Raw genomic sequence first — 27,846 nt, forward strand, 5'->3', positions numbered from 1 at the left:
CCCAAAATCGTCTTTAATTTTAAAGATAAAATTTTGAAAATTTGCATACGGCCACAGTTGACAAAGCTCTAGAAGCTGACGCAAAAAATTGACTTAATCACTGATAGTTTTGGCGTCGCGACGCCTTAAAAATGTAATTTTTAGTTAATTGTGAGGGTTTGTGATATCAACCCCTAATTTATTGTTTCTTCAATATAAATGTGTTAAAAATATCTCAGTTGTTATTTTAGATTTAATGCAAATTGTCTTCAAAATTTGAGAAAAAAATACTGTTTTATCAAGTTAGTTTTCAATTTCATTTCGTCAAAGTTTGGAACTACGTTTACACCCATCTGTCAGCATCTTGTGTCACAAATGACATCTTTCCTTTGGCTCGCTTTCGATTGGAACAAAACTCTTATTTGGTGAAATTGTCGCTTTGTCGATGTTAATTAACGATTTCTAGTGTCCAGACAGTGAAACACGCCCGTGTTAATCAAAATTAACCTTTATAAGAGTGAATAAAGTGACTTGTGAATTTTCCGAATATTTCCGCAAAAACTTAAAAATCGCTAAAAATTATACTTCTTAGGCGTCGCGACGCCAACCAAACCGTGATAAAAAACAAATTTTTGCGCCCGATTCTAGAGCTTTGTCAACTGTGAGCGTATGCAAATTTTCAAAATTGTAATTTTAAAATTAAAGACGATTTTAAGGGTGGACACAAGTGTTGCCGGACCCTGTACAAGGTGTTTATAAATGTTTCTAACATCAAGGGTGGCTCTGGAGTTCCTGCCATGCACTATTTTGCCCCTTTGTTTTCACAGTGAATATAATTATGTCTAACTGCATTTAAAATGTCACTCAAGTCAACGACGTTTCAGTTACGATTTTGTGTCCGAGTCTTTCTTTATGTTTCAAAATTTACTTTATTCTATGATTCTAAAATTTTTGGGATTTCGAAACTTTTGAAATTTGGACTAGAATTTTTGGGATGTAAAATCAGATAAATATTATTATAGTCTTATATTCGAAGAATGAATTTCACAAATCACTCTGTATATGTATTATCTTTTAATGACTGGTGGGCACAGACGACACTCAATTCCCAATCAGTTCCGCATCAACAAAAACTTTGTTTTCGCATTGTAGAAAAGTCAAAATGTCGAACTTTTTAAATATTTTCAAAAATTTTCAAAAGTCTATGATCTGGTAGATTTTAGAAAATTGTAAGATGAGAAATTATAGATATTGTGCATAAAGTAGTTTACAAACCGAGGCGTAGCCGAAGTTTGTCGTTGTATTTTTTTTTTGAAAATCTGGACTAAAATTTTCGGGATTTCGGAATTTTTGAAATAATTTGGACTAGAATTTTCGGGATATAAAATCAGGTAAATAAGTGGACTTATATTCGAAGAATGAATTTCACAAATCACTCTGTATATGTATTATCTTTTGATGGATGGTGGGCACAGACGACACCTAATCCTCAATCAGTTCCGCATCAACAGAAACTTTGTTTTCGCGTTGTAGAAAAGTCGAAATGACCTTTCGATCAAAGTCCAGTGTTTATCATTTCGCCGCAACTTCATTGTTTACGTTACAATCGATAAAATAAGGTCATTCAGAAACAAATCAGCAAACTAGTCAAAATTGAGAAAAAAACAGCCAATCTGGCGAAGGTTAAGGACATGATATTTTTAGCTGCATGATTTCGCCTGCATTTTGTAGGTTTTGAATGATCGCTCTTTGTTCTGTAGGATTTCCTCAGCATATTATCTAAGGTATCTCGAGGCAGCGTCCAAGAAAAGCTCCAGTGGGTGTTCGGATTGTACGACTTGAACGGTGATGGTCTCATCACGAAAACTGAGATGGTCGATGTTGTTACAAGCATTTATGAAATGCTAGGAAGAGCGACCCATCCTTCTGTTAATGAAACTTCAGCTAAAGAACACGTAGAAAAAATATTTCATGTAAGTGATGCATCAGGGTGTAGTTAGCCAAACAAAGTTTTTCTTAATTCCAGCTTATAGACACGAACAAAGATGGCGTCGTTACCATCGAAGAACTTGTGCAGTGGTGCTCTAGAGATGAGAACGTTCTAAAATCTTTAGAAACTTTAGACACTGTATTGTGATCGTATGTGCGACACCAGTGGAACTCATCTTTGAATTGGCAACTTCACATTGCAGATGCAATTTTATTTCGAAGAGAAACCCCGAGAATCCCGATTTATAAACGATATACCTCTTGTACATAGACATAAATGTTACAATTTTGGAATACTGTACCTATCTTATCACATTTCAAATAATTTGTTATTGTAGTTATAAACTTTGCATAAACTTTATACGCCAAATTTTAATATTGTTGTGCTAAATGATAATTTTATAGAATAGCAACTTGCACGAATTGTACATAAATAAGAGCTAACTTGGCTAATTTGGGGGCCATTTAATATTTAGTGGTTGTAGAGCGTAGAAGAGAAATATTTTCTGCTAAAATACGAATTTTGATGTGTTACGTAAACATCATTTTGGTGTCTCTTGTAAGCGTCAGTATTAAAAAAAATTCCTGTAATTATAGTCCACTCACTCTCTTTATTTAATTACATGTACATACCATCTTCCTCGTTCTAAAATCCGTACGAAATTACGTAAAGAAACACCAAACTCAATCTTGGCAATTTTAGAAAACAGGCGGATTTTAGCATCGACTCATTGAATTATGTTGTTTGCCTTCAAAATTCTAAAATTCTAGAACTGTTACATAGAAATGCACGTGTTATTCTTATAAGCGGACTGAACCCGCAAACGTTCGTCAATATTGTGAATATTTCATAAATTTTACAGAAACTTATTGTGATAGAATATTTATTATAAGTAGTTAAGTATTAACTGTCACTTAAATTTAATGATGTTACTAAGAACAATAAATATTAAATAAGTGTTGTAATCCGTGTCGTGAATAAAATCTTATTGTTTGTTCTATTCCTCACTCCAACAATGTCCTAATTCACTCTTTGAAATTCGATTTTTACGACGGCTTCCGATGGTTCCACCATTTTAAAGATAATTAGCTACTGTTATCAAAAAACAAACAATGCACATCAATGCACGATATCATAATCTCTCTTATCTAATCTGATTTAGTCACAGTTAATTTTGTCATGTTGAACTGTAACGTAATTAGACAAGATGTCGTACCTTTACATTTTAGTGTATTTTCTCGCGGTTTCTGAAATTTCGAGCAAACAAGTTGAAATTCAGTGTCCCCAAAACTGTAAATGTGATATTCTCGAAAATTTAAGACGAGCAACATGTACAAATCATAACGTGGCGAGAATTTCGTCAAATTTTCCGCAAGAAACCCAAATTTTAGATCTGTCGTATAATCAGATAAGTTATTTAGAAAAATCAGTATTTAAGGTAAGTCAAAAATGTGTTTGAATCGTTTAAAAAAAATATTTTACAGGAGGAGAAGCTCCTATCTTTGAAATTACTGAATATTTCTCATAATAAACTGGGTCATATTCATATGAGAGCCTTTGAAGGGTTGGACGAGCTAAAAACTCTGGATTTATCATATAATAGTGTCCAATACATTATCAGCTATTGGTTCCGGGATTTGAAATCCCTGGAAGAACTGTATTTAAAAGCAAACAGTTTTAGCAAATTCAACGATGGAACAGTGTTCGTTTCAACAACTTTGAAGGTATTTTTAGAAGTTGATAAGATCGAATAATTTATTTTTAAAGTTGATGCTTAGCGGATGTCATAAACAATAATTTTATTAGACCAAAAAACTCCGGTATTGTCATACTCTATAATCTTATCAGTTTTTTTCTTTCTAGAAATTGGATATTAGCTCCTGCCACACCTCCTATATCGCATCAGACACTTTCGCAGAACTTCCAAACTTGGAAATTCTAGATATATCCGATAATTACCTCATAAGTTTGAGTCTTGAGGTCATTAAGCCTCTTCAAAACCTTGTGATTCTGAATGCAAACAACACGAATTTATCGTGTAATGGCGATTTGAAAAAAGTGACGGGTTACTGCATTCAAAAAGGAATACGATTTGTACAGCCGTGTACCGCGAAGAAAAAAACAGAACCTGAGAAATTTCAAAGAATGATAAACATGGCACCCCCCGAAGATGAAAAAAATTCATGGCTGTTTGAGGATGAAGAGATAAAAAGTTGCAATGAAACTAAAGTTATCAATGAATGCAACAATACAGACGTTGATAACAAAAGTTTATTGGCGGAAATTGTTAACTTGTCGCCGGTGTTATCGATCTTAGTGCCGTTTGTTTATGGAATCAGTGTTGGAGTATTGATAACGTGTCTTTTTAATATTTATGCACAAAGAAAAGAGAATTTGAATGAGAGTACCTACATGAGTTTCGACGATGGAGATACGCACTTACAAAGAAGAAGGAGAAATAGACGAAGTATTTTGAGTAACAGATTCGATAGGAGTTACAGCACTGAAGAAAGACAACAGCTGCCACTCAGAGAGTGGAAACTCTCAGAATCTACTCCAGTTCTCTTTAGGAAAAATCAGGTGCAGTTATAGGTTGTATCTCTCTATTATTAAATATCTGTGATATTCTTAAAAATACTTTTATTTATCACTGTTTGTACATATGGAATGGATACCATAAAACATCGGTAATTTATGTCTATTGCACGTATGAGTATGCAAAATATATAAAAACTTGGCACATTTGTAAAATCTAAAACAGCAGCTACGCCAAATTCGCTTCTGGTAAGAGTTCCCTGATGTTCATATACTCCGTATCCGAAGAAAAAATATCTAACAACTCCTTAAAAGTGGGTCTGTTTTCTGCATCGTACTCCCAGCATTGTTTCATCACCTCGTAAATAGGATCAGGACACGCTTCGGGCTGTTTTAACCTTTCCCCATCTTCAATGATCTTAATCGCCTGTAAAAACACGTTTTATGATCACCAGTACATAGCTTTGTACTCACATCTGATCCTTTCATTTCCCCATAAGGAATCTCACCAAAACTATACATCTCCCAGATCGTTACTCCAAAACTCCACACGTCGCTTTTATGAGAAAACTGACCGTAATTGTACGACTCCGGGGCGTACCATTTTAAAGGCCATTTCCCTCCTTGCATTGCTCTAAATACAAGAGTTATAAAACACGAATTGGAGATTGACTAAATTACCTGTAATATTCATGGTCGGTACCTAAAGCCCTGGATAACCCAAAATCGCTGATTTTTGCTTGGTGCTGCGAAGCGAGAAGAATATTTCTTGCAGCTAAATCCCTATGAATAAATCTTTGTTCTTCTAAATAGTTCATACCTAACAAAGCAGTGACAGATTAGTGGTGCTTAAAACAAACGGGGGATACTTACGGGGTCCACACTTCGCAACAAACATTTAATTAGAAAATTAGGGAAATTGTAAGGATAAAAACTTGGGACTTTTCGTCTAGCATTATAACAAAACGTTTTTTTTTATTATCAATCGAAATGTTTCAAAGTTATTTCAAACACCACATTACTACTGATCTTAACCTGATAACAGAAGCAAAAACATATTTTTGGCCAAGTTTTAATTACCCAGAACTCTGACGCAATAATAATTTATTATTGACCATCTGTAGAAGATAACATACAAATTTTAGACGGAAATATTTCACACTGTAATCGTATTTTTTCTGATGATATTTATAAAACTTGTTTGAGTCAGTGTGTTATCGCACCTTTTCTTGAAAATAAAAGTGACGAATTCGACACATATAAAAACCATCTGGGATGATAAAGAAACAATGTTCACTATTTGTTACTATTATAGACGAAAGGTCCCCGTTCAAGGAAAAAACAACTCACATTTTTTCTCTTAATACAATCAACTACAAAGTTTTTCCAGACTTACCGCACGCAATTTGAGCAGCCCAGATTTTGAATTCATAGTTTGGATTGATGCGGTCCTTACATACGATGATGTAATGTAGCATTGAACCTAAAGCAACTAGTTCTTGTACCATCAGCAATGGACGTCCAATGGAAAGTCCAATTAATTTAACAACACAATGGTGGTTTAGTTTCATCATAACATGAGCTTCGCTTAAAAAAGCGCCTCTATTCGTTTCGATTTGTTCGTTTCTTAACGTCTTTATGGCGACATTTATAATATCTCCGTTTCTTTTCGTGTAAGTACCTTTATAAACTGAACCGAATTCGCCTTCGCCGATGACGTTTCCCAATTTTAATCGTTCTAGAGGTATATAATCCTCATCGTTTTCGTTGTAGTTGTTGTTATTCGAGAAATTCGTCGTGAATTGGATATTTTGAAATTGACTAGGATACTTAAAAGACTGAGATTCGGTGTTTAAGATCTCTTGTTGCGGTTGGAGACTTTTCTTTTTATGTCGTGGTATAGTAGAAAACTGTGGGATTTAAATTAGAATCTAATTAGACTTAATTACGACTTACTTCTGGCACAGGTGGTTTAGGTTTAGGAGGTACTGGAGTTTGTAACACTGTGGGTAATCCATCCGGTATAAAACTGTAATATTCAACGATGTGTTCTAAAGATTCTAAGTAAGGCCCATTGTCAATAAATAAATATTCGTCCTAAAATTATAATAATGATAAATTGATCCAACACGAGTGTCCACTTACTTGTTTCCTAATAATATAATTATAAAAAACTGATTCACAGATTAACGTCAAAACAGGCTCTTTATTCCTATCGCTCCATCTAACCAAAAACGTCCCATCTTTCGTACTGTATTGCTTAATAGTAGACTCAGCTTCGCTCCGATCCAACGTCCCATGGTACCATTGACTTTTATGGTTCCTAGGAGTCGGACTCTGATAATTCTCTAAAATTTCTGCACACTCTATAAAACCATTTTCTCTTGCAAGAAGTGACGGCAATCGATTTTCTTGATCTCTAGGATTCACAGGAGCGTTCAGACTCAACAACTCTTTCACAACTTCTTTATGGCCACGGCTTGCAGCTTCGTGCAAAGGAACAGCGCCCGTTTCGGTATTTCGAGCTTGGATATTTGCATTCCCGACTTGAACCAAAAGTCGTACGGTACTTGGGTAATTATTTTGGCAAGCATACTAAAAGACGCATTTTTCAGCGAACGGAAAAAATTATACAGAAATCCAACAGACACGCAGTTCAATTTTTTTAGTATTGTGATAACGCCAAGTTCAAGTTCGAGTAGAAATCATTTGAAACCTCCGAAATTGTGATGTGTATAGACGCGGAGATAAGAAAACGCGGTATCAGATGTAATTTTCTTCGTGCCATAAATAACACGGAAATACCAATTACGCAATTAGTAAATATACACAGAGATGTTCGCAGACTAACTAGAAAATAATTAGTTGAGGTGGTAGCACGATTGTTATCAGAAAGATGCAAAAATATGTACAAACTTGAATGAATTTGTTAAAGAAGAACGCTACTATTGATTATATTATTGATACTTATGTGGATTGTTTATAATATAGTGTTATCTCGAGTCCTAAAAGTCAATTAATTTATCATAAACAAATATTCAAGTTACCTTAAACGCATTACTTTTTTTGCGTAACAAAAAAAACGCACCAATTGTGTAATAGCGGAAGAATGGATATAAGACAAAGAACTTGATAAGCGAAGATAACGTGATTATAAATGAATCATCTTTCACTGTAAATATAAATAAAAGCACGTTGAATAGGAATACCTGTGGGAGCCTTTCTACTGTGGCCTGTTGGTATTTGTGTTAAAAAAAAAAGTTCTTACATGTAACGGAGTGAAACCTGCGGTGTCTCGTAGATTAACGCTAGCACCATAATCTATGAGTTTTCTTAAAATGTCATCTTTTCCGTTTATACTGGCTAAGTGCACGGCTGTTTGTCCATTCTGATTCTTTGCTTCATGTCTATACCCTGTTTTTAATAATTCAGAGACAATTGTATAATTCCCTTCCTTTGTCGCCCTATGTAATAAATTCGTACGTCCATGTCTTCGTGAATTGTCAGGCGGGGCGTCGCCTTTTACAGGAATTGTTAAAGACAGCCCTTCAGACAGAACCCCCTTTGTGTTCACATAGTGCTCAATCAAACTCTCAAGGCCATGGATTTTTGTACTTTCATCTAATCAAATTAGCAGACTTTTTAAAAGTGCCCCATAAGAATTACTGACTTACCAATTGAGAAAAAAGCATCTTCGATGTGTCTGCGAATTTGAAAATGACTGACATCATTATTATGACGCACAGAAAGGACAAAATCTCCAAAAGACGAAGTGCTTTCGCGGACTAAAAAACTTCCATCAGGACGACCCTCTGCAATGTTTGAGTGTTGGAAAAAAAGAATCGCGGGACTAATTTGTGGTCAAGACTTACCTTCATTTAAAAGGTTTTCCGCAGCTTCGCGAGACAATTTTCCGTGATACCAAAAAATGTCTTCATCTTTTAACATTGTTTGAGATTTTAGTGAAATTCACATAAAATCTGACACTTCCCGTGGTGTTGACGATATGAAACGTTAAAACAACACAGACAACTCCATTTTACAAATATTATTAACTATTACAAGGAAAACGTCAGATTAATTGATAATATCAAGACTGGTTTGACGTTTCGCCACCAATGAGCGAGCGAAATCCATACCACTGTTTCTCCATAAATTCCACACTCTTATTTCTTGGGGTAGGCAACCAATTATACACTGACGATTTGCAATTTTTTGAATTGTAATTCTAAAATCTTTTGAAACAGGCTCAAATACTAATGTTACAAAAGACATCAAAATTCGATTTACAACAAACTCTACTACAAAATTTCACGTTTCCTACAAACTTTTACCGAAATCAAAGAACACTTTTAAAATTTGAAGGTTTAGAATTCCAATTTCTTAGTAATGTCATTAAAAAAATATTTTTATTTGCCTAAAAATTATGTAAAACCAAACATATTTATGTAAATATTTTAAAGGATGCTTCAAAAAGTGTTTAGATTTTAATAAAAATCAGTTCTGTTTTTAAAATAATATTCTCCCTGTAAAATTTGCATTAGTTTTTAGTTTACTTACTAAAAGAAGTTATAATTATATTATTGTGTAAAAATTTCCAATCCGACTCTTCATCCCCACAAAAGTTAAAATAATTAAGAAGTTAATTCCTTTTTGGCAGGATTAAAAAAAAGCATTACATTACAATCTCGATTATCTGTGCACAAATAATCGAGTTTTTATATAAACATAAATTTTAAAGCAACAGGATTATTTGGAATGTTTATTCAATTCAATTCAATTTAAATATATAAAAACTTTAACAAAATTTATCAACAACTCAAGAATAACAATTTTAACTACTGAAAGACATACTCGTATAACATAAAAATAACTATTTTGTAGTCAAAAAAAATCTGGTACTTTCATCTATTTTCTTTTGGGACCCAAAATTTGAATTTTTAGTTTTTTTTATTATAAAGATAATATCGAGACACGGATAATCGAACGAACACCTTTTATTTTCCTTATTTTGAGGCTTTGTTATTATTATTTAGATAAGATTTAAGGTAAGCTGTTTAGACCAAAAACTGATAAAATGTGAGTCAAAAAATACTGCGTTCTTCAACAGATTCGGGTAATTGAAATGTTTAAAAAATATATTTAACGACGCCACTGTCTTGTAAGACTTTGAGCCAGTTTACACAATAATTTAATTAAAATTCAGTTAATTTCGCAACTAATTCGACGATTGCTGACATTTGATTGGCGGAAAAACTAACACTTGTCACTTTAAGATGATGTTAAGTATTTATTCGAAGTTAAAATTAAATAAATGTATGTTCTTGGTCTAAGACGTTATGTGATATCTAATTTTTTGAGCTCGGATTTTTATCACTCCCCGGTTATGGAAGACTTTCTCCGCCACTGGTGCAGCTGTCACCAAAATGACATAAGTCAACTTGTTGTCAATTATGTTTAGGGCGGGGGGTGATTACAAACAGGAAACGGAAACGACGAATTTGTAAAAAAATGATAAATCCACTGCAAAGTCAGTAGATTATAATTGATAACGCGAAAGGTCGTTTCCTATCGAGAAAAATAAAATCCTCAAGTTGATTATTCAAGATTATTAGTGCAATTAGGGATGTAATGGCTTAATTCGTTTGAAAATCGTTGAAACAAAGAGCGGAGTAATTTCGGTATGTAGGTTGGGGTTAGTGACCTCTGGAAATATCTTAAGGAAAAAATCTTTTTAGTAAAAATTCGCACTATCAAGATGCTATTTTTAACCCCTCCATTGAGCGCGGTCATAGTCGAAATAGTGATCACGAATATCAGAAGATAAAGGACCTCATAACGCAGTTCGGAGTGATTTTACGTAATTATAAATGCTAAATCACATGGTAACGACGGAACGCATAAATCGGGGTTTTGTTTTTCTTTCGATAAACAATGACCCCTGTGAAGATAGATGACCCGACAATGTCAGTTTATATAAAACGGTAAAGTCGCTTGTTTCATTAGTGTGTTGTGTTCAAACAATAGCAAAAGTTCTTCTTTGTAACCTCACTTTTCCAGTCTAACTCAAAGTGTTCCCAGTACACGAGTGCAGTGTTTTTTCCTTCCTAAAGCTTAAATATTTTTATTTTTCTATCCTGGCAGCAAAGGGAGGAATGCTGAGGACTACTAAAGATTGTCTTGGTCTCCGAGTCCGCCTCAACTCTTTGCACCAAACGTGGAAGTGGCTGCATCAAACCATCACCCTTCACGAGTACCTTATCGCCCTAACATCATCTCATAAAAACGCTTGTATGTGAAAATTCCCAAAAGACTTCACGGCACAACACTTAAAGACAATAGCTTTGTGTTCACACCAAAAATGGCACTAGTGCACCGCAATATGAGTGCTTTCGTCGCACGTTTCGCCCGTAGCTATTCCACCCCCGTCGACATAAAGAAGTCAGTGTTCATCTCGCAGTCCAAAGACATTTACACCAACTTAGCACTCGAGGACTGGCTCTACCGCAATTTCGATTTTGCCAACCACCATGTTCTTATGCTGTGGCAAAACGAGCCGTGTGTCGTCGTCGGCAGACACCAGAACCCATGGCAAGAAGCCAATGTTTCTGGACTCAACGACATCACCACCGAAGGGGTGAAACTTGCAAGACGCAATAGTGGCGGAGGTACTGTTTTCCACGACCTGGGGAACCTCAACATGACTTTTTTCACTGCAAGAAACCACTACAACAGGAAATACAACCTAGAAATCATCACCAGGGCTGTGTTTAGAGAGTACGGACTCAAGCTGGACATCTCTCCCAGAGAAGACCTCACCTTGCGCAATTGCAAAGTATCCTTAAATATGCGATTATTTCCGCACGCAACCGGTTTACGATTTGATTGTATTATCAAATTGCTGAAAGTTCCCTCATTTACATGAAGCATTCAGTGCTAATGAAACCTTAATAACCCGGACGATTTTTTCAACTTCTAGCCTTGCGACTTTCTAAAATTAAACTAACAAAAAGAAAACGCAATACGAGTTCCGTACATTTCCTTAGCCCCACAGGTCTCTGGAACAGCCGCAAAACTAGGCAGACCCAGCGCCTACCATCATTGCACACTTCTGGTCAATTCCAACAAGCTCAACCTCAGTCAGGCCCTCCAGAAAGCTGACGTTGGGATTCAAACCAACGCGACCAAGTCAATAAAATCCAAAATTATGAATTTATGCGAAGAAAACCCCAAAATAAACGTCCCTGAATTGTTCAAAATCGTCGGTTGGGAATATCTGCGGACTCACGCGTTAACCGTCAAGGATGGAGGAATGGAATTAGCTCATAAACAAAAGGGCTTCCAAATGGTGAACCCTACCGAACAGTGGTTTCCCGGTAAGCCGAACTCAAAAAACCTCAATCTAAAATTACGTGATGTTGACGTCATTACCAATTAATTAGTTTAAACAATTTATTTTTCTTTTCGTGTGTTTGATCGGCGACCCACAAACGACATCCGACTGACAGCACGCAGCATGCTAGTGACTTCATGATAACATTATCATGATTTAAATATTTTCAAGTCTTATCAACATGTTTTTTAAAGGAATCCAGGAGATCAAGGACGGCCTCCAGAGTTGGGAATGGCGTTTCGGCAAAACTCCCAAATTTACAATAACTCGTTCGTTTACCGTCCCCGACAGTTTGCTCCACTCTGACGTCCCTGACGATTTGAAAGTGACTATGGAAGTTGAACAAGGAAAAATCGTCGACGTGAATCTCTATATTCCTCCAGGATTAATGACGACAGGATTTAGTGGAAATGTTAACGTAATCACTAGTTTGATTGGTCACCGGTTCTCTGAAGAAGTTCTCGATAATTTGGAATGGTCAGTTGGGACGCTCATTAGTGATAAAGATAAATTTGTAACCGATTGCGTGAGGCAAGTTATGCGCTCTGTATAATATAAGGTCGGACAGAAAGACAAATAGTCGTTCTGTCCGTGGTTTTATCGGTTTCCTGATACTAGTGCCATTTATTTTTATTTAGTTAGTCTTCAGTGCATTGCATTATTTTAATTAAGAGATAATTGTGTTGTTTTTCTGATGTGTTGTTATTTTAGATTAAGTTGAAAACCGTCGCGGACGGTCAACAAGAATTAATCATATCATTTTTAACTTACATTTAATTGACTAATTTTTTGTTAGGACTTACGAGGCTAAAAGTTTGTAAATATGTTTAGTTTTTATTTACACATTATTCTTTCTTAATTATCCACTTATTTTAGACTTAGGGTTGTTTCATTCTTGCTTTTGTGTTTAAGCTGTTGTGCCTTACATTTTAATTAACAATGTATAAGTTATTTGTAGGAGTTTGTATATTAAATATAAGAATTTCTAAAGAAAACCATTTAATTCCTTCACCCTTCGCTACTAAAACCCAAAAAAAAAAGTTCTCGGAAACTCTTATCTTGCCCGAGTACTAAACAACAAAAACAATCGAAAATTAAGTGATAATTTAAACGAACTACACTGGACATGACTCCTGAGTGTATTGCTTTAGTTCCGAATTTTTTTGCGGCCCACATGTAAAATGTATTCCAGTCAGATTGGATGTTAAGAAAAATTTATTAAATATGAGAAACCTGGATTACTACAACATTCAAAATGTAAAAAAGTAAACCAGAAACGAAACTTGTACAAAATAAACGATATTTAAAAAACTAAGGTAAATATAACAATTGAATACTAAAATAATAAGAAGGAGTGAATCTGACTTGCAAATCAAATTCATTCTATCACGCTCAAATTGCCGTCAAGGCCCTTTACAAAAATACATGTGACTTCGAAATATAAATTTACAGATTAATGCAATTGAAGTACACATACATTTAACTCAACTGCTGTTCATATCAAAATGAAAACAATTCTTTATATTACAATGAGTTCCTTTTGTACAGTAGTAGATATATCTTATTTACATAGTGACTACCTACTTTGATATTAACAAAAATTAACACTTTTATCAGTCTTAAATATAAATAATTATTTAAGCAAAGCCGAAGCCTTCAGAACACTCATGAATAGCCTTCAACAGGTACGATCGCAACTTGTCGTAAGTTTCGTACACGGGAAGATCCAGTTGGTTGAAGCTACAAAGAAAAATTAATTCCAAGCTAAAAAGATTCAATAACATACCAAGTGTGTGCAGATGGTAAACGATCAGTTGAACGATCATCCCTGTGGATTTGAAACTTTTGAACACCGTTCATCCCCTCGAGGGCTGCAAAGCCCTGTAACGGTACTTTCGAGGTTCCGGTTACGAACTGAAGGAATTTGGCTCGATCTGCTTGGTCGAAAGACCTCAACGCGCGCCAAAACCATTGAATCTACAAAAAGAATAGTATCATTTATTACAATAAAAACTTTTCTAACCTGAAGAGAATTCGCCTGGTATTTGTGATATTCAGTGTTGGCTTTCAAATCGTCTATATCTACATTTGGTAATCCTGAAATAAGTAACTCAAGTTCTTGTTCATTGAAGATCGAAATTAGGCGCATAGGAATAATATCATAGAACCCGTCCAAAAATGCGTTCAGTCTGGAAATAATCAATCAATACAAGTTGACTTTTAAGTCTAAAAAAAAATACTGTTGTTTGATGGCTCCAGTCATCTTCATCTGACATGATAGTCGAATGTACTCCATTTTTGTTTCTTCAGTAACGGGGACGTGTCTTCCGTTCACAATAAGATCCCTAGTTTCGGTAACTCCGAACTCGTTAATTTCGGTGCTAAACGTTAAATCAAGCCCCAAGTTATTTATGTTATTTTCCATTAAATATACCAAGCCTCTATAGAAGCTATAATCTTCACTTTCCATATCTGTGTACTTCACCGGAATACCCAAGATGTGCTTATAAAATGATCGCGTAAAGTAACACTCAAGTAGTTTATTGTCATAGATAGCTTTAGCTAAAATTTCAACCAATGAATGAAGACTTCGCCAAGATTAGGGTGACTTACCGATGACTCTCCCAACGAATTTATAGTAGCAAAGATGGTTAGGATTATAGTGGCTCGCTGAATTTATCATATACGTAACTCTATCACCAGGCGAAACGGTAAACAAGGCATACATGGGATTGAAGATGTCACGCGAGATGATGACGTACCACTCCCTCAACAAACCTCCAGCGTCTTGTCCTTCTTCGTCTAAACAAAATAAAATAAAACTCTGTCCAAACCCTGCAAGACTCACCTTCAAAAACAATGTAAAATCTGTTTTTCCACTCCTCCGGTGATCGCCTATATAACTCCCTGAAAGAATCTTCAAAGATGTTACTCCTCCTCACATGCACAGCCGTTTCCTCTCTTCTAATTCCTTGATCCATTCTTTCCAGTTCGGACCGGAAGTACCTCCTCTTTATATCGAAATCTAAAATCCTAGTGTGATCCACGAGGACAGCAAACGGACCATCTGTCAAATGCGAGGTGCTTTGTCTTAGAATTTGATTTAAAACTCTTCGGTGTTTTTCAGCAAAACTCAAAAACTTCTGTTGTTCGGGTGGAACGGGAGCTTTTGCAGTAGTCGCTTCTTGGGAATGGAGTTCAATCTCTGGATTAACAAATCTGTTTTCGGTCTGAGAACGTTCTGTAGTTTCTGACGAAGGTTGAGTGTCATTGTTGGCTTGGGAAGAACTTTGTTCTGCATCTTGATCTTTCTTTGACGGCCCTTGCTGGGGAGAGTGAACGAGGAAGAATGCCTCCACAGCAGGCTGGAAAAAAAACAACTCTAATATCTCTTTTTAGTTTAAATTCATTTCTTACCTGCAAAACGAGGACGGCATGATGATCTGGAGTATGCTCCAACTCAGAAAGGCACTGACTTAACGTTTCCCAAAGACTATCGATGCTGCTCAATTGTTCGCTTAAGGCTGGTATGTCATAACACCACGACGCGTCGTTCCTTTTAACGTTCTGCTTGAAAGAATTCCGTATTTGTACAATGACGCGTAATACTCTCAAGAAAAATAATTGGCTTGAAGACTTGGAAGTCAGAGGCACCATGGAAGGTAACTGAAGCTCGCATGAAGCCTTTACTTTGGTAGATGCAGTGATGATCACAGTTTCTTTGGTAAACCGGTTTGCGATTGTTCCTTTGGATGTAGAAGGACCCATGTCGTCGTTGTTGGTGACTTTACGTTTCTGAGCATTGTATTCTTGCAGTTCCTTCAACATATCTTGAATTTGTTCTTTAACGATTTCGCCGATGCGAACTGCACCGCTTAATAGTAAATTCAAGATCATGTAACTCATTTCGAGTGTGGAACTCGCAAGATTGAGGAGTAAGTTGGTAATGAATTCCAGTCCTTCTTCAGAACAATTTTTGTATGTTATGACATTAACAGCCAAATGGAGTGCGTTCGTAGGAGTGTTTTCAACTTTTTGATGTTTACTTTTCAGGGCTTTCATCGAAACGTTGGGTGGTTTGGCGAGTTCTGGCATACCTGAAGTTATCACTGACAGCAACCGCAGTAAATTATCTGTGAGTTGCGTGTTTCTATTCACAACCGGCGAAGACAACATGTTTAGTAGTTGTCCAAAGACAGATTGCTCAAAACTGAGGACTTTACTTTCTGGTTCCACAGACGAACTGTTGCTGCTGCTTTTCGGAATACTCTTTCCTTTCTTTGTACTAACAGAATCTAATCTTAGTAGAATTTCCCAGAAGTCGCTGTAACCATCTGCTTTAACTCTAACTGGAGACAAATTGTTTTTATCCTCTCGATCATCTCTAATGCACTTTAATGGAAGGAGGCATGATGGAAAAGCCTTCGCTAACGAAGTGAATAAATCTAGAGCATTTCTACAAACTATAGGAGCAGCCTGTGGATGTATAGTAATACTAGACGATGATGACTTGTCGCTTCTTTTTCCCGTACTGATTCTGTTGACAATGAAAACATTCGCTGAACAACCAAGAGCAGCTTCCATTCTGATGTTTAACCAGTTTCCATTATTTTGCAAGAGCTTGGAGTCAGTCATGAGCTTACTAGACAAGGGTCCAGGTTTGGGCATCTTCCGAGAAGGTTTATTGAGGTTTTCATCTGGTTTTACATGAACACTCTTGTCGATAATAGATAAAAGGGCGTTAACAATCCACTCACGTGTCGGTGCATGATAACACAAATTTCTAATAACTCTGTGGAGCCGTAGTTTTCCTAAATGTGGATCATCGGTGAAGAGCAAGACTAAAAGACAGGAAAGTCCTTCATGATCCAACAACTGTCGTCCACGGATCTTCAAAGGAGGACTCGGTGTAACTGGATTATTCATAAACTCTCTATTCCAATGCGTCCAGTGAGTTCTATGAAAATGTCCCGAAGAGTGGTGAAGCGGCTGTCTCGATCTAGTTGAATGTCTGATAATGCTCGTCAGATTACTCTGCAAAATTCTTTCTTGCACCATCTGTCTATTACGCGCCTCCCAATCTCTGCGTAAAGTTTGCGCTTCTGCGGCCAAATCAGGCGGCAATGCCGACATTTGCGAATCTTCCATGTCGGAGAGGATCATCGTGCGCAACGAAGGCTGCAACGTCTCGAAGAACGCTCCAGCATCCACTGGTTCATTTGGATTCGCTTGAGCCGCAGCTTGTCTTTGTTGTTCCAGGCGTTGTTGCGAAAGAACTTCTTCCTGTAAGGATGGTGGTAACGCCGCTAAGAACTCAGGACTAACTTCCGTTGATCCCGTAGCGGTTTCTGCGGTTTCAGTTCTAGACGCGATGCGTTGCTGCAACCGCAAAATTCTGTGTTGTTCGAGAACTTCTTGGCGCATATCTGGCGGCAGAGCCTCCAAGAATGAAGGATCCACGCCATCGGGAATTTCTTCGCTTGGTTCGTTGCTAGGTCCAGGTTCGTTATTCGCAATTGGAGCAGTTTGAGGAGCTCCTGATGAAGGTCCTAAAATTTCCTCAGAATCTTGTAATGCGTTCGTGACGACGTTATCTTCAATTGGAGTCGAATGTTGGGAACGTGTCAATCCACTCATTTCTTGTTGGTTTAGCGAATCTTCGAAAATGTCCCCTACTGAACCGCAAGTTGGACGATTTCTATTACAGAATGCGTTCTCTTCTTCGTTATCACGCGAAGAGTTCTCTTCATTATTCTCTTGATCTGCGTTTTCTGCAATATCAGGAGGGTGAAGGACTCCGCGAGGGAACATAGTTGTAAGACGTGGTGGTGGGATATACGGTGACAACGTCGGGATCTCAAATGGATTGACGGAGCTTCCATTTCGTTCTGTATTATTTGCACTGTCGCTGTTATCTTCAGTGTTGTTTCGAACAGCATCAGAACGAACCACAGTTGGACGTACGTTTCGTCGCACTTGTTCTGTACCGCTGTCGAATCCGATGAAAGTCGACGACTCCATTCTGTTATTAGCCTCTGAGCGATCGTCGGTAAAAGTATCGGAACTTTCCAGAGGAACGCCATCGATGTCTTCGTCAGTTCCTGTGAAAATAACATGTAAAAATGCGTGTGGTGGAAATGTATACCCACCATCTGTTGCATTCGGTTCTGTAGAGTCTTCCGCTGGTTTAATATCATCATCTGCTGTAAATGTAAACCGCCGTAAAGTTTCACGGTCTGACTTCCTCTTGTCCGCCACTTCAATATTTCTATGTTTGATCAGAATTGGTATCAACAAATTACACATTTCCGTAGTTACATCGTATACAGACTCGTAGTCCAAACATTTAGACTCGATATTCCACCAATGTAAAACTGGCGAGATGTGGTTTAGCGTCGCGGCAAGACTCGGTCCGAAGAGATAGCCGGATTGATCAACAAAATCGATTTGTTCTTCATGAGACGGGAGTAAACCAAAGTTGTCCATGACGACCAAACGAGCTGATTCGCGCATTTCCGGAGGACCACCAAGAATGCTGTTGGCTGAAGCTAATGTAACTTGAGGTTCGTGGGGACCCAACAACCTAAAATAACCAAATGAAAGGTTTTCCACAAACAACGCCGTAAATTTACCTTTGAAGGATGACTGGAGGATTTGGGTTTCTTGGATTGAACAAGTATTGGTAACGTCGAGCTCTGGTAACGCGTTGAGTGCGTGTGACGGTATTCGAATTGCTTTCGTTGGTGTTGCGTGAAAGTAACAAGGGATGCACTATAGGACCTATAATTTAAAAGTTCGCGGTTATGATTTCGACAATTCCATGGACTCACCAGTGTGATCGCTGCTGTTGTTGATCTCATCAAAAAGTGGCATGGGGAAAGACCCATGGTCACCCATCGGATACGCAACCATTCTCGTGACAACTTCATTTTCAGTTCCGGGATTCGTATACTGTATCATCAAAACATCGTCGTTTCGGTCCATGTACGAAGTCCGTCTTCTATCACCCGTATCTTCATCATCATAATTGGTATCATCAGCGTCATCGATGTTCTCATCATCTCCCTCATTATCGTCATTTTCTTCATCCTCAACTTGATCGGAAGGATTAGAATCTGATTCTCCCGAATCTGTACTCATCATCTCTTCCGTTGCATCGCGTTCATGTTCAAATGTCAGATTACCATCTTCATCGATATCCATTGTGTGGTTTCTAGACGATGCAACATCACTGAAACTCTGGTTGTTGTCGTTGCCTTGTTCCAACAACTGATCGATCATGTGAACAAGAACGTTTTCGTTTTCATTTGCTTCAACTTCAATGGTTGATGTTACAACCGCGATATCGTGCTCCGTGTTTTCCGAGTCTTCAATAACAACAGAGTCGTCAATAACAACTTCTCTTTGGGCATTTGTTCCTTCAGTTGTTGTTCCGTTCTGAGTTCCGGTGTTATCGTCTGTTGTTTGTTGATTCTTCTTTGATTTCTGCGTGTTTGCAGGAACCGGTTGGTTGACAATTCTTGAGAGCGCTTCTAGAGATTTCAAGCACGCATTGACTGTGAATGGTGTGTTCGGCGATGATAAATCCAAATAGTGTGGGACTCTGGCTAAATCGTTGAAGAGCGACTTGCGGATCATCAATCTGACGATGTTGTTCATTTGAGGAGTCGGTGGTTGCGACTTGACTCTTGCTTGCGAAGATGGACAATTGTCAATCATTATTGAGATAATTCCTGCGATCAACTGCACTTGACTGTGTTTCTCAGTTGATTCCGGCATCAACAACGCTCGTAAAAGCGCCGCACGCACTTCACTAACTAGAGTAAACTGAGCTTCTGGGGAATGATTTGAGCTCGCAATAGCGGCTATCAACATTCGACACATTGTTGAGCAATCAGAGTCAGATATATTCTCAGTTTCTGGAAGAATCTTATCGAGGATAAAAGCAAGAGCTGTACAATCTTCCTTCAAACATTCTGCAGAGCCAGCTTTGTATGTATACTCTGTTATGATTCTAGCAACCGGTCCGTAAGAAACCACAGCATCACCGAGTATTTTCAAAATGACGGATTTTGGCAACATCATTTTCTTTTTCTTCTGTTCAGAATCGCTCCGGTTTTCAGAGTTCCCATCGGTTTGTGTTCGTGACACTGGAGTTCCAGGTCCTGAGTCGTCGTTGTCAGCGCTCATACTTTCCGGTTTACTGGTGCTTTGTACAGCCTTTGGTGGCTGTTGAGGTTGAGTTTCATCCGGAAGCTCCAATGGTTTCAACAAGGCGTTTAGCAAGTCGCAGATGACTTCATTGGAGACTACTTCTTCTAATGGTGGTGCCCGCGTGCGAGTCGGTGGCTCAGTTTTAACGGGAATTCCGGAATCGATATCTTCCCTATTGACTTCAGTGTCTATACGTAGAACGTTCTTTGCGACGTCGTAGAAAGCTTGAGGAGAGCGAGTGACGGCTCCTCCAATTTGTCTAGTCAGATAGAGCAGTTCTTTGTAATACGGAGGAATAGTAGAGAGGGTTCGAGCTCGAATTATCTTCTCAATTGCGTAGGATAACGTGTTGGGTTCTTCCAACGCGTGTCGGATCAAAATGGTCGCTAGGATACCAAAACCGGCGAATTCTCGCATTTGTTTCATTTTCAGTAGACACTTAACACCGCCTTCTTGAACGAATATCTTTGCCAATTCAAAGTCTCGTGTTAGGCGGATGCAGATCTGTAGAATCGAGTGAAGAAAATCTTTATCTATAGGCAGATGCATGAATTTGACGCAAGCTTTGACGATTTCAGTCTCCTGTGCCTTCATCAAGTTCGGTACGAGGATGCAGCGTTTCTCTTCTTTTTCAGTTAGTTCAGCAGTGAGGGATTCTTCAGAGTTGATTACGAAGACGTCAGAACAAGCTGGTAAGCCCGAGTTGATTAAAGTCATACAAATAGGTCGGTTGTTTCCACTCTCATCATTCAACTGCAGCATGTTTGCGAACGTGACAGTGTAGCGTCTTCTTCCGCAAGTTACTCTGACGCTTTGTTCTCCGTTCCAGTAGGCATCATTGATTAGTTTATTATTGCTATTTGAATAAGGCGCCCATTTACCCGTTTCTAAGTGGAACCATCGCCATACACGTTTTGTACTTATATGCATGTTTCTTTTACGATGAGTACAAGTTGCTACTTTCGACACTGCGTCGATTAGAAGAAAAGACGAAGCCAGCCATTTCGGTTCGATGAAGTTCTCACTACGCCCCATAGCTTTTTTCACCTCAGAAATTAATCTAATGAGTAGATTAACTAAGCCAGTTTTGTGTACTGCCAAAGCACACGGGATTTTCATTTCAAAATATGAGGAAACTTCGAAAAACAAAATATACAAATGTATATAATTTCCTAAACGTGAAGTGCAACTTAGTTCGGAGATTTTCTGGTAGTCGGGTTCGTTTTCTTGCTCTGCGTAGAGAAGAAAAACAGTTTCAGCATTGTCGTAGATTTCTTTAACTAGAGTGTCTAGTAAAGTGTCTCTAAATGTGCGCCCATTGCGTTTCATTATGGTTACTAGTAACTCGCAGATTTTGTGAACGGATTCAGGAGTAGCATCCAAGAGTTTAAGGCACGCTTCTAGTGCGTGGTTTGTGAAGTCGTCGATTAAACCCTCTGCTAAAGGTTTTCCGTCATCTTCAGAATGTTTCTTCTTTGAAGCACTTGGTGAGTTACTAGTGGCTCCTAGTGAAATTGCAATAGCTTGCATCATTTGATCGTCTTCGTCCGAATTCATGAAAGACTGGGAAATTCGATACAAAGATGGTGGATTTGTGAGTAGGTAATCGGTCGCTTGTTCCACTGTCAAGGTGTTCAACAGCGCATCTGTTACGTGTTCGCGAGAAAAACCCATGTCCATCAACTGACTCAAACTTTCAGGATCTACTTCTGGTTCCCGACTGGTGTTACCGGCTGTGGTAGTCTTAGGCCGACTCAAATCCGTTGACAAGTTCTCTTCCGTTTTTAATTTCTCTTTTATAATCTTTTCACCTCTTAAAATATGGCGCAGGATTGTTAAAATGTTCTCAGATAATCGTGTACCGTAGGTTGCAATCGGGGCTTTATCCCACAACAACATAACAGCTTCAAACGCCAATTTATGAATTTGAATCAAATATTTCAGAGGATCAAAACTGTAACCTTTGTAGGTGGAACTCTGAGATGACCGATTTGATATTATATGCGGGGATTCTAGAATGGCTTTGGGATTCACCATCTTCTCGAGAAGCATTAACCATGCGTCCAAAAATCCGGCTGTACCTGGTGGACGAATTGCCGAGTTATAACTAAAGCCGCACCAAAAATTACGATCATGATTTATCCAAAACCGGTTTTTAGCTAATTAGTGGTCCCAATAATCGGTTTTAGATAAAATTTCTGATTACGTCTAAACAGTGTCGTTCTAAATACACAAAAAATGATGAATAAAACTTACCTTCTGGTAGTGCTCCTTGCTCGAACGCCTTTTCAATAACAATCGTCCCGCCGGCGCTGAGGGCCCATCGGAACGTATTGAAGAAAATCGCTTGACCTCCTAATTCAACGAATTTCATCAGCATCAAGTGGTAGGGATAACGTTTTTCGTCGAACAACATGGGACTAGTAAAACCAACGCTACAAATCAAGAAGGTAATTCGCGATTTCAGCAAAGGACACGCCGGCAATTTTTCATAGTCTAATCCGTCGGCCAAAAGCATGTTTAAAGCAGTGGCAGCGCTTCGAGCGTACGGTGTCGGTAAAGGTGGGGCAGCGATAATGTTCTGTCCACGTCTTTGTCTGATGGGCGAACCGACACATAATTTAACGAGTAACCCGAACAATTCAGCCAAAGCGCGTCCTAGCCTCGACGAAGCTCCAAGTAAAGGTTTAATGTATTTCAAACTAGTGCTCAAATTGAGCGTCACAGCCTCTTGGTCAACGTCCATGGATATTGTTGGTGGGTTGGTAGTTAAGGCTTCCATTGCTGAAGCAACGTTGACTGTGCTATCGCTTCCGGTATTACTACTTTCGCACTGTAACGACATCAAAAGTAGCTTCGTTTCTCGATTCAGCTCTATATTTCTACAAACCTTATCAAAGAATGCGTTCAACTTTTCGATGTCTTCTCGAGTAAAATCAGATGGGATGTATTCTTCGCTGCAATACGCAAGAAGCAGAGTGCTTTCCCAGACCAAAGAAGTGTACAAATCTGCCAGGCCTTTGATCACCCTGAGTCCTTCTTCCGAGCCCCAATTTTGCAACGACAGATTGCGAATTTCGCTCTGACCTGTTCGACAAACGTGCACCAGCATAATGATATAGCCGTGAGCAGCTCCCATTGCATGCAATAATGGAGTCACACTAGCGTTGTTAAACGCATTTTCAACATTGGACGCCCCTGCAAGTTCTAACAAAAGTTTGGGACCGCTAGGGACGTCTAATTTCGTATTCATCGGCTTCAAAGTCTCTAAAACCTCAGTCAATTGAGCTAAACCTTCTTTGAACAAGTTTGTTTCATGGGCTAAATTTAGAATGCTTTTGCAGACTGTTGCTACAGCTTGAGCTGGATTAGTGACTGGGCAATTGACCGGTAAATTTGGCAGTCCCAGGATTTTCAAGAGCGGGCGAAGACCTCCTTGTTGGACGAACTCCCGGCAATGGTCGTCTGTGGAATTGTTGCTCAAAATAGCATCAATAAACTTCATAGTATTCAAGATGTAATCGATAAGAGCGATTGGAGTTCTTTCGCTATTCTCCTGCTGCACTTGCGCGTCAGTCTGTGCGTTCTGTGAAGACGTTGAGGCTTCTTCTTCGTCTTCGTCTTCTTCATCAGAGGAACCTTAACAAAAAATCGTGTGAAATAAAATCACAGACAAACCCACATTGTTTACCTTCAGTGTTTGTTGCCGATCGGGTACTGCTTGAAGGCGACACCTCGGACTTACTGTGCGGTTTCCAACAGATGTATTTGGGATCAGTGCCTAGATTCACCAACTCTTCGAGTAGATCAATGATGGCTTTAATAGCGTCACTTTTAAGACTTGGCTGGTGGCGCATAAGTTCGTCCATCGCATTTCCGAGATTGCAAGCGGTATCCGCCATTGGTTCCGAACTACGTCTTCTCCTCATTGCGGGAAGATAATCCGGAGACAACATCACACTAAACGTCTTTTCAAAAGGCTTCATTTTTATAAATTGTTGAAGTCCGCGGTTGTTCAAGCACAACGCACTGAAAACATTCGGCAAAGATCCTAGAACTTCCCTCGTTGCAGGAATTTCTTTAACTAGCAGCGAATGCAACACGACTTCAATCAATCCGTTGTCTTGAAGAGCTGATAAAAGCGACGGCTCTTGGTATACGTAAACTGTTACAACATCCGTTGCTAAGAGAAACAAGGATGGTCCATAGTACTCGGCGTTTCCTATGATGTTTTTCAACGAATTCGGTAAAGTACCTTCCATCAAATGCCGGATATTATCAGAAAAAGTAGAATCTTGTAAAGCTTTTTTTAGGAAGTTTAACATCGACTTGAGGAGAGCTGCCCGTTGAGGAAGGCACGTTTTTCCAACGTTTTCAGCGTGGTACTCTAAATCGACTAGTTTGGTACATTCTGAGGCACTGTCGCTAGTGGACTCATTCGACGGTCCTGCTGTAGCATTATCCTCCAAGCTTTGGTCAGTCACTGTAGATTTGACTTCGTAAAGCTGCTCGTCCTTACATAATTTCACTTCAACCTGAACAAGAAAATTGCTGTCATGACGCCCAAAAACGAAATTTTATTTCGTCGTTAAAGTGGTCATTCCTAGACTCAAAGCGAGGAAAAAAATCTCAATGTAAACAAACAATGGGGAATTGTGCCGAGATTAAAATAAAAGCAAACAATGAGTGTAATATTTAAAAGTCCATTTTTTCCTTGCCAAGATGTTATTTTCGTAGCTAAAAATGGTACTGTTGCAAATATTTATATATCCCGACCTGCTTTTGATATCCCTGATAACGAAAGTGAATAAACAAGAAATCCAATAACAAGTGGATGGAAGGACATGCGCCCAAAAGCGGCTCAGTTGTTTACATTCCCTGTTCCATAAATTGTAGAAGAGATTAACAAAAAAGCTAATCATAGTCATAACACGCTGAAATTGAACTGGTTTTTACGGGAAAATGCGATATGCTATCAGAATGACCAACTTTAGACAAAAGCGAAATACTAAATATTGGGACACCTACATCCAATCGGTTGATGAAACTTTGTAAACCGCCGTGTGTCTGGAAGGCTTGCATGTCAATGTTGGTAATGAGGTCGATAACCCTAACAGCGCGTGTTACAAACTGTAAGAAGAAAATGTAAAAAAAATAAGACAATTTTTTGCAACCACGTACGGTTATGTGTTCTAATTCCACTCCATGCCAGTTGATCACTTGCAGCAGAGATTCCATCATTCCACATGAGACTAGTGCTTCGCCGCCGGCTTCGTAACTGGCTAAATGGTATAAAAATGAAAACAATGCCGTGGCTAAAGATAGAGGAAATTTCACGTTGGGATCTAGAGGTTGTTGGGGACTCATCGTCACGTCACTGCTTTCCATCAAATTTGCCTCATCACATTCCACTTCAATATCCTCGCTTTTGTCAGTTTCGGATTCTTCTTTTTTAGTTTGATTCTCGCCATTTTGATTTGTAAGAGTTATAATACAGTTTCTAACTAAGAGAGGCAAAAATCCGTGGTACTGACTAGCACCAGTCACATCAATTATGTTATTAAGTCTAGATCCCGGCTTCCTGTGAAAAAATAATGAGTTCTTGTATGAGGTAAAATGATATCTTACTTGGGAATATGAGGATTCCTATCTAAATGAATGATAGCTGTAAGTGTTCGTAGCGCGGCTGATCGAATTTCGACCAAATGAGACTCCTTCATTTCTACCAATTCAACCAGTTCTTCAAGAAGGCCATTATAGAGGAGATTATGAGGAGAGTCTTGGATAGCATTCGAGTATACAAGCACAGAAAGTGCCTGTAGTCTCGCTTGCACACACAAAAGACGATTATTATAATCGGCGAAATGGTGAGCCAAACGGACGTGTGTGAACAACCACATCTAAACAACCAAAATTAACACTTCAAAAGACCCCAAAAGCAACATACTTGTTTATCAGTAGGCACATAGTAAATTCCCAACAACGACTTCATGATTTCGGCAGGAGTTTTGTGGATTTTGTCCACATGTTCAATGTGAATAATATGGGGAGAATTTTTGTTATTTTTCGAGCATGCGTCTTTCGGATCTTCGAACTCGCGATGGAACTCAACGTGTAAAGTCGTGGCCGATGGAGGAAGAGGCCGATCCGCTCGGCAGCAATCAGCGAGACCGAAACCGTTTTCTTTTCCGCCCCAATTCTAGAAGATTGCAATCGTATTTTTTTTTGTTATAAATATTGTCAGGGCAAACCTCAGCTAGATGGTGCAGTCTTGACAGTAACGAATTCTTCTTCTCAGGTGACAATCGTGAAATAAAATTGCTGCGCTTGGAAAACATGTACAACAAATTTAAAACACCCAGTACCACTGACATGTCGTTCGATTCCAGTAGCACCAACAGGTGTTCCAAAGAGTTGTACAGGTGCCGAGAAAACGAATGTTCTATTAGAAGGGTTGTAAAGTGTAGAATCCATAGTAACAGTTTTTTCTCCTGGAACATGTGTTTAATTCGCTTCGCCGGGAAAGTAAATTTACTTACGGTGCTGTTATAATGAGTATCACAATGTAAAGCCCACTTGTTTTCGAATGATTTCCGACCGGCTTCTCCGAGAATCTTATCAAAAACGTCAAGAACTAAGGCCCAGTGTAACAACTCGCATTTTCCAAAAGTCCATGTGTTAATTTTAGAAAGTTCTTCAAGAAGTTCTGTGCGGGAACATGCTTGAAGTCTTTCAATAAGTTGTTGGCACTCGATAGGAACATCAGAAGTGCTTTTCCGCACCCGCGACCTGTCTATTTTCATTGTGCCATATGTTATGACAGGAGCATTACATCAAAATTTGGGCTTTGGAAAGCTAAAAAAACCACAAAAACTATTAGATATCAAAAAAAATTCTTCGGTCTGGTATTTGTGGTTTGTAGACTAAACTTCTCAGGTTTGCTCACTACTCACTCATTAGGTTGGAATTATAAACAAAAAGTGACATCAAGCGAGTATATTATCAATTTCAACACGGGAATTATCGCTTAGTCATTCATGATGAACGTCAATCGCTCGCAAAAATTGCATGACATGATGCAAACAATTCCTTTTATTTTATTGTAGCAAATAAGAGACTATTAAAGCATTTTATGAATAGATTACAACGAAATTCTCGAATTATATACGTACGCTCTATCGGCCATATTGGAAAACAACTGACAAACAATTTCACAAATGCTGACAACTACAAAAGTTAATAAATTAAAGCGCATTATAAATACCTCAGTTTTGAGTCTCGTTATGCAAAATCATGTATTTTGAGCCTAATAAACTCAATGTTTATGTTGTTATTGCTGAAGGACCGCCCTTGAATGAATTTTTTCACCAATGTCCCTCAAGTTTCATTGAACTAGTCCAACAAAGAACTCCCAAATTATAATTCACTCAACACAAAACTTTAACAATGTTATCCCACTTAATCATCACTTGTAAACCAACACATACTAAAATTCAATTTCGACCGCTTTATTTTCCTTGATTTTCAACAAAATACAGTCCAATCCACAAAGTAAAGGTGCTGTTGGATCATTGCTGCCAACACTAACGCTCAAACATTGAAAACTGAACCGTTCATGGTGACTTTTGAATTTCTTATATTTTGACGTTACAAATTCTAGTAAAATTACGGTTGCTGTTGTGGTAGCACTAGCTCGATGATCAACATAACAAACAATAAGAAACCAGGAAACGTC

The 27,846-nt window shown here is 38.3% G+C and overlaps 5 protein-coding genes across 9 annotated transcripts in view; 3 read left to right on the forward strand and 2 right to left on the reverse strand.

Moving 5' to 3' along the window:
- LOC148167524 (Kv channel-interacting protein 4-like) overlaps positions 1-2,569 on the forward strand; it is a 75,097-nt gene extending 72,528 nt beyond the window's left edge. For all 5 annotated transcript variants that reach the window (XM_088048050.1, XM_088048048.1, XM_088048049.1 and 2 more), the window contains 2 exons: positions 1,740-1,952; positions 2,006-2,569. In XM_088048050.1, coding sequence (XP_087904176.1) covers positions 1,740-1,952; positions 2,006-2,116 — 324 coding nt within the window. In that variant the 3' untranslated portion in view covers positions 2,117-2,569. The remainder of the gene's footprint in view (positions 1-1,739; positions 1,953-2,005) is intronic.
- Positions 2,570-3,156: 587 nt separating this feature from the next.
- LOC148167526 (trophoblast glycoprotein-like) lies at positions 3,157-4,599 on the forward strand. The gene is made up of 3 exons (XM_088047794.1): positions 3,157-3,407; positions 3,454-3,693; positions 3,833-4,599. The coding sequence occupies exons 1-3, from the start codon at positions 3,177-3,179 to the stop codon at positions 4,559-4,561; spliced, it is 1,200 nt and encodes a 399-aa protein (XP_087903920.1). The 5' UTR covers positions 3,157-3,176; the 3' UTR covers positions 4,562-4,599.
- Shark (SH2 ankyrin repeat kinase) lies at positions 4,593-8,641 on the reverse strand. Its single transcript, XM_088047793.1, has 9 exons — positions 8,377-8,641; positions 8,179-8,316; positions 7,773-8,125; positions 6,650-7,099; positions 6,461-6,601; positions 5,901-6,414; positions 5,186-5,324; positions 4,979-5,138; positions 4,593-4,931 (listed from the first exon to the last, which is right to left on the reverse strand). The coding sequence occupies exons 1-9, from the start codon at positions 8,450-8,452 to the stop codon at positions 4,734-4,736; spliced, it is 2,169 nt and encodes a 722-aa protein (XP_087903919.1). The 5' UTR covers positions 8,453-8,641; the 3' UTR covers positions 4,593-4,733.
- A 2,129-nt stretch (positions 8,642-10,770) lies between these two features.
- Lipt1 (Lipoyltransferase 1) lies at positions 10,771-12,892 on the forward strand. The gene is made up of 3 exons (XM_088047856.1): positions 10,771-11,339; positions 11,559-11,880; positions 12,092-12,892. Exons 1-3 carry the CDS (start codon positions 10,866-10,868, stop codon positions 12,448-12,450), a joined length of 1,155 nt encoding a protein of 384 aa, XP_087903982.1. The 5' UTR covers positions 10,771-10,865; the 3' UTR covers positions 12,451-12,892.
- A 202-nt stretch (positions 12,893-13,094) lies between these two features.
- On the reverse strand, positions 13,095-27,728 carry HUWE1 (HECT, UBA and WWE domain containing E3 ubiquitin protein ligase 1). The gene is made up of 20 exons (XM_088047855.1): positions 27,376-27,728; positions 26,651-26,966; positions 26,363-26,602; positions 26,059-26,310; positions 25,740-26,011; positions 25,293-25,692; positions 25,140-25,241; positions 23,803-24,646; positions 23,002-23,750; positions 22,368-22,944; positions 18,728-22,192; positions 18,530-18,677; positions 18,047-18,480; positions 15,315-17,998; positions 14,746-15,262; positions 14,511-14,699; positions 14,138-14,459; positions 13,921-14,086; positions 13,684-13,874; positions 13,095-13,637 (listed from the first exon to the last, which is right to left on the reverse strand). The coding sequence occupies exons 2-20, from the start codon at positions 26,912-26,914 to the stop codon at positions 13,535-13,537; spliced, it is 11,919 nt and encodes a 3,972-aa protein (XP_087903981.1). The 5' UTR covers positions 26,915-26,966; positions 27,376-27,728; the 3' UTR covers positions 13,095-13,534.
- Positions 27,729-27,846: the final 118 nt, after the last annotated feature.

Source organism: Gnatocerus cornutus, chromosome 10, assembly GCF_029298725.1.
Source record: "Gnatocerus cornutus isolate USDA-ARS CGAHR chromosome 10, icGnaCorn1.1, whole genome shotgun sequence".
Taxonomy (NCBI): domain Eukaryota; kingdom Metazoa; phylum Arthropoda; class Insecta; order Coleoptera; family Tenebrionidae; genus Gnatocerus; species Gnatocerus cornutus.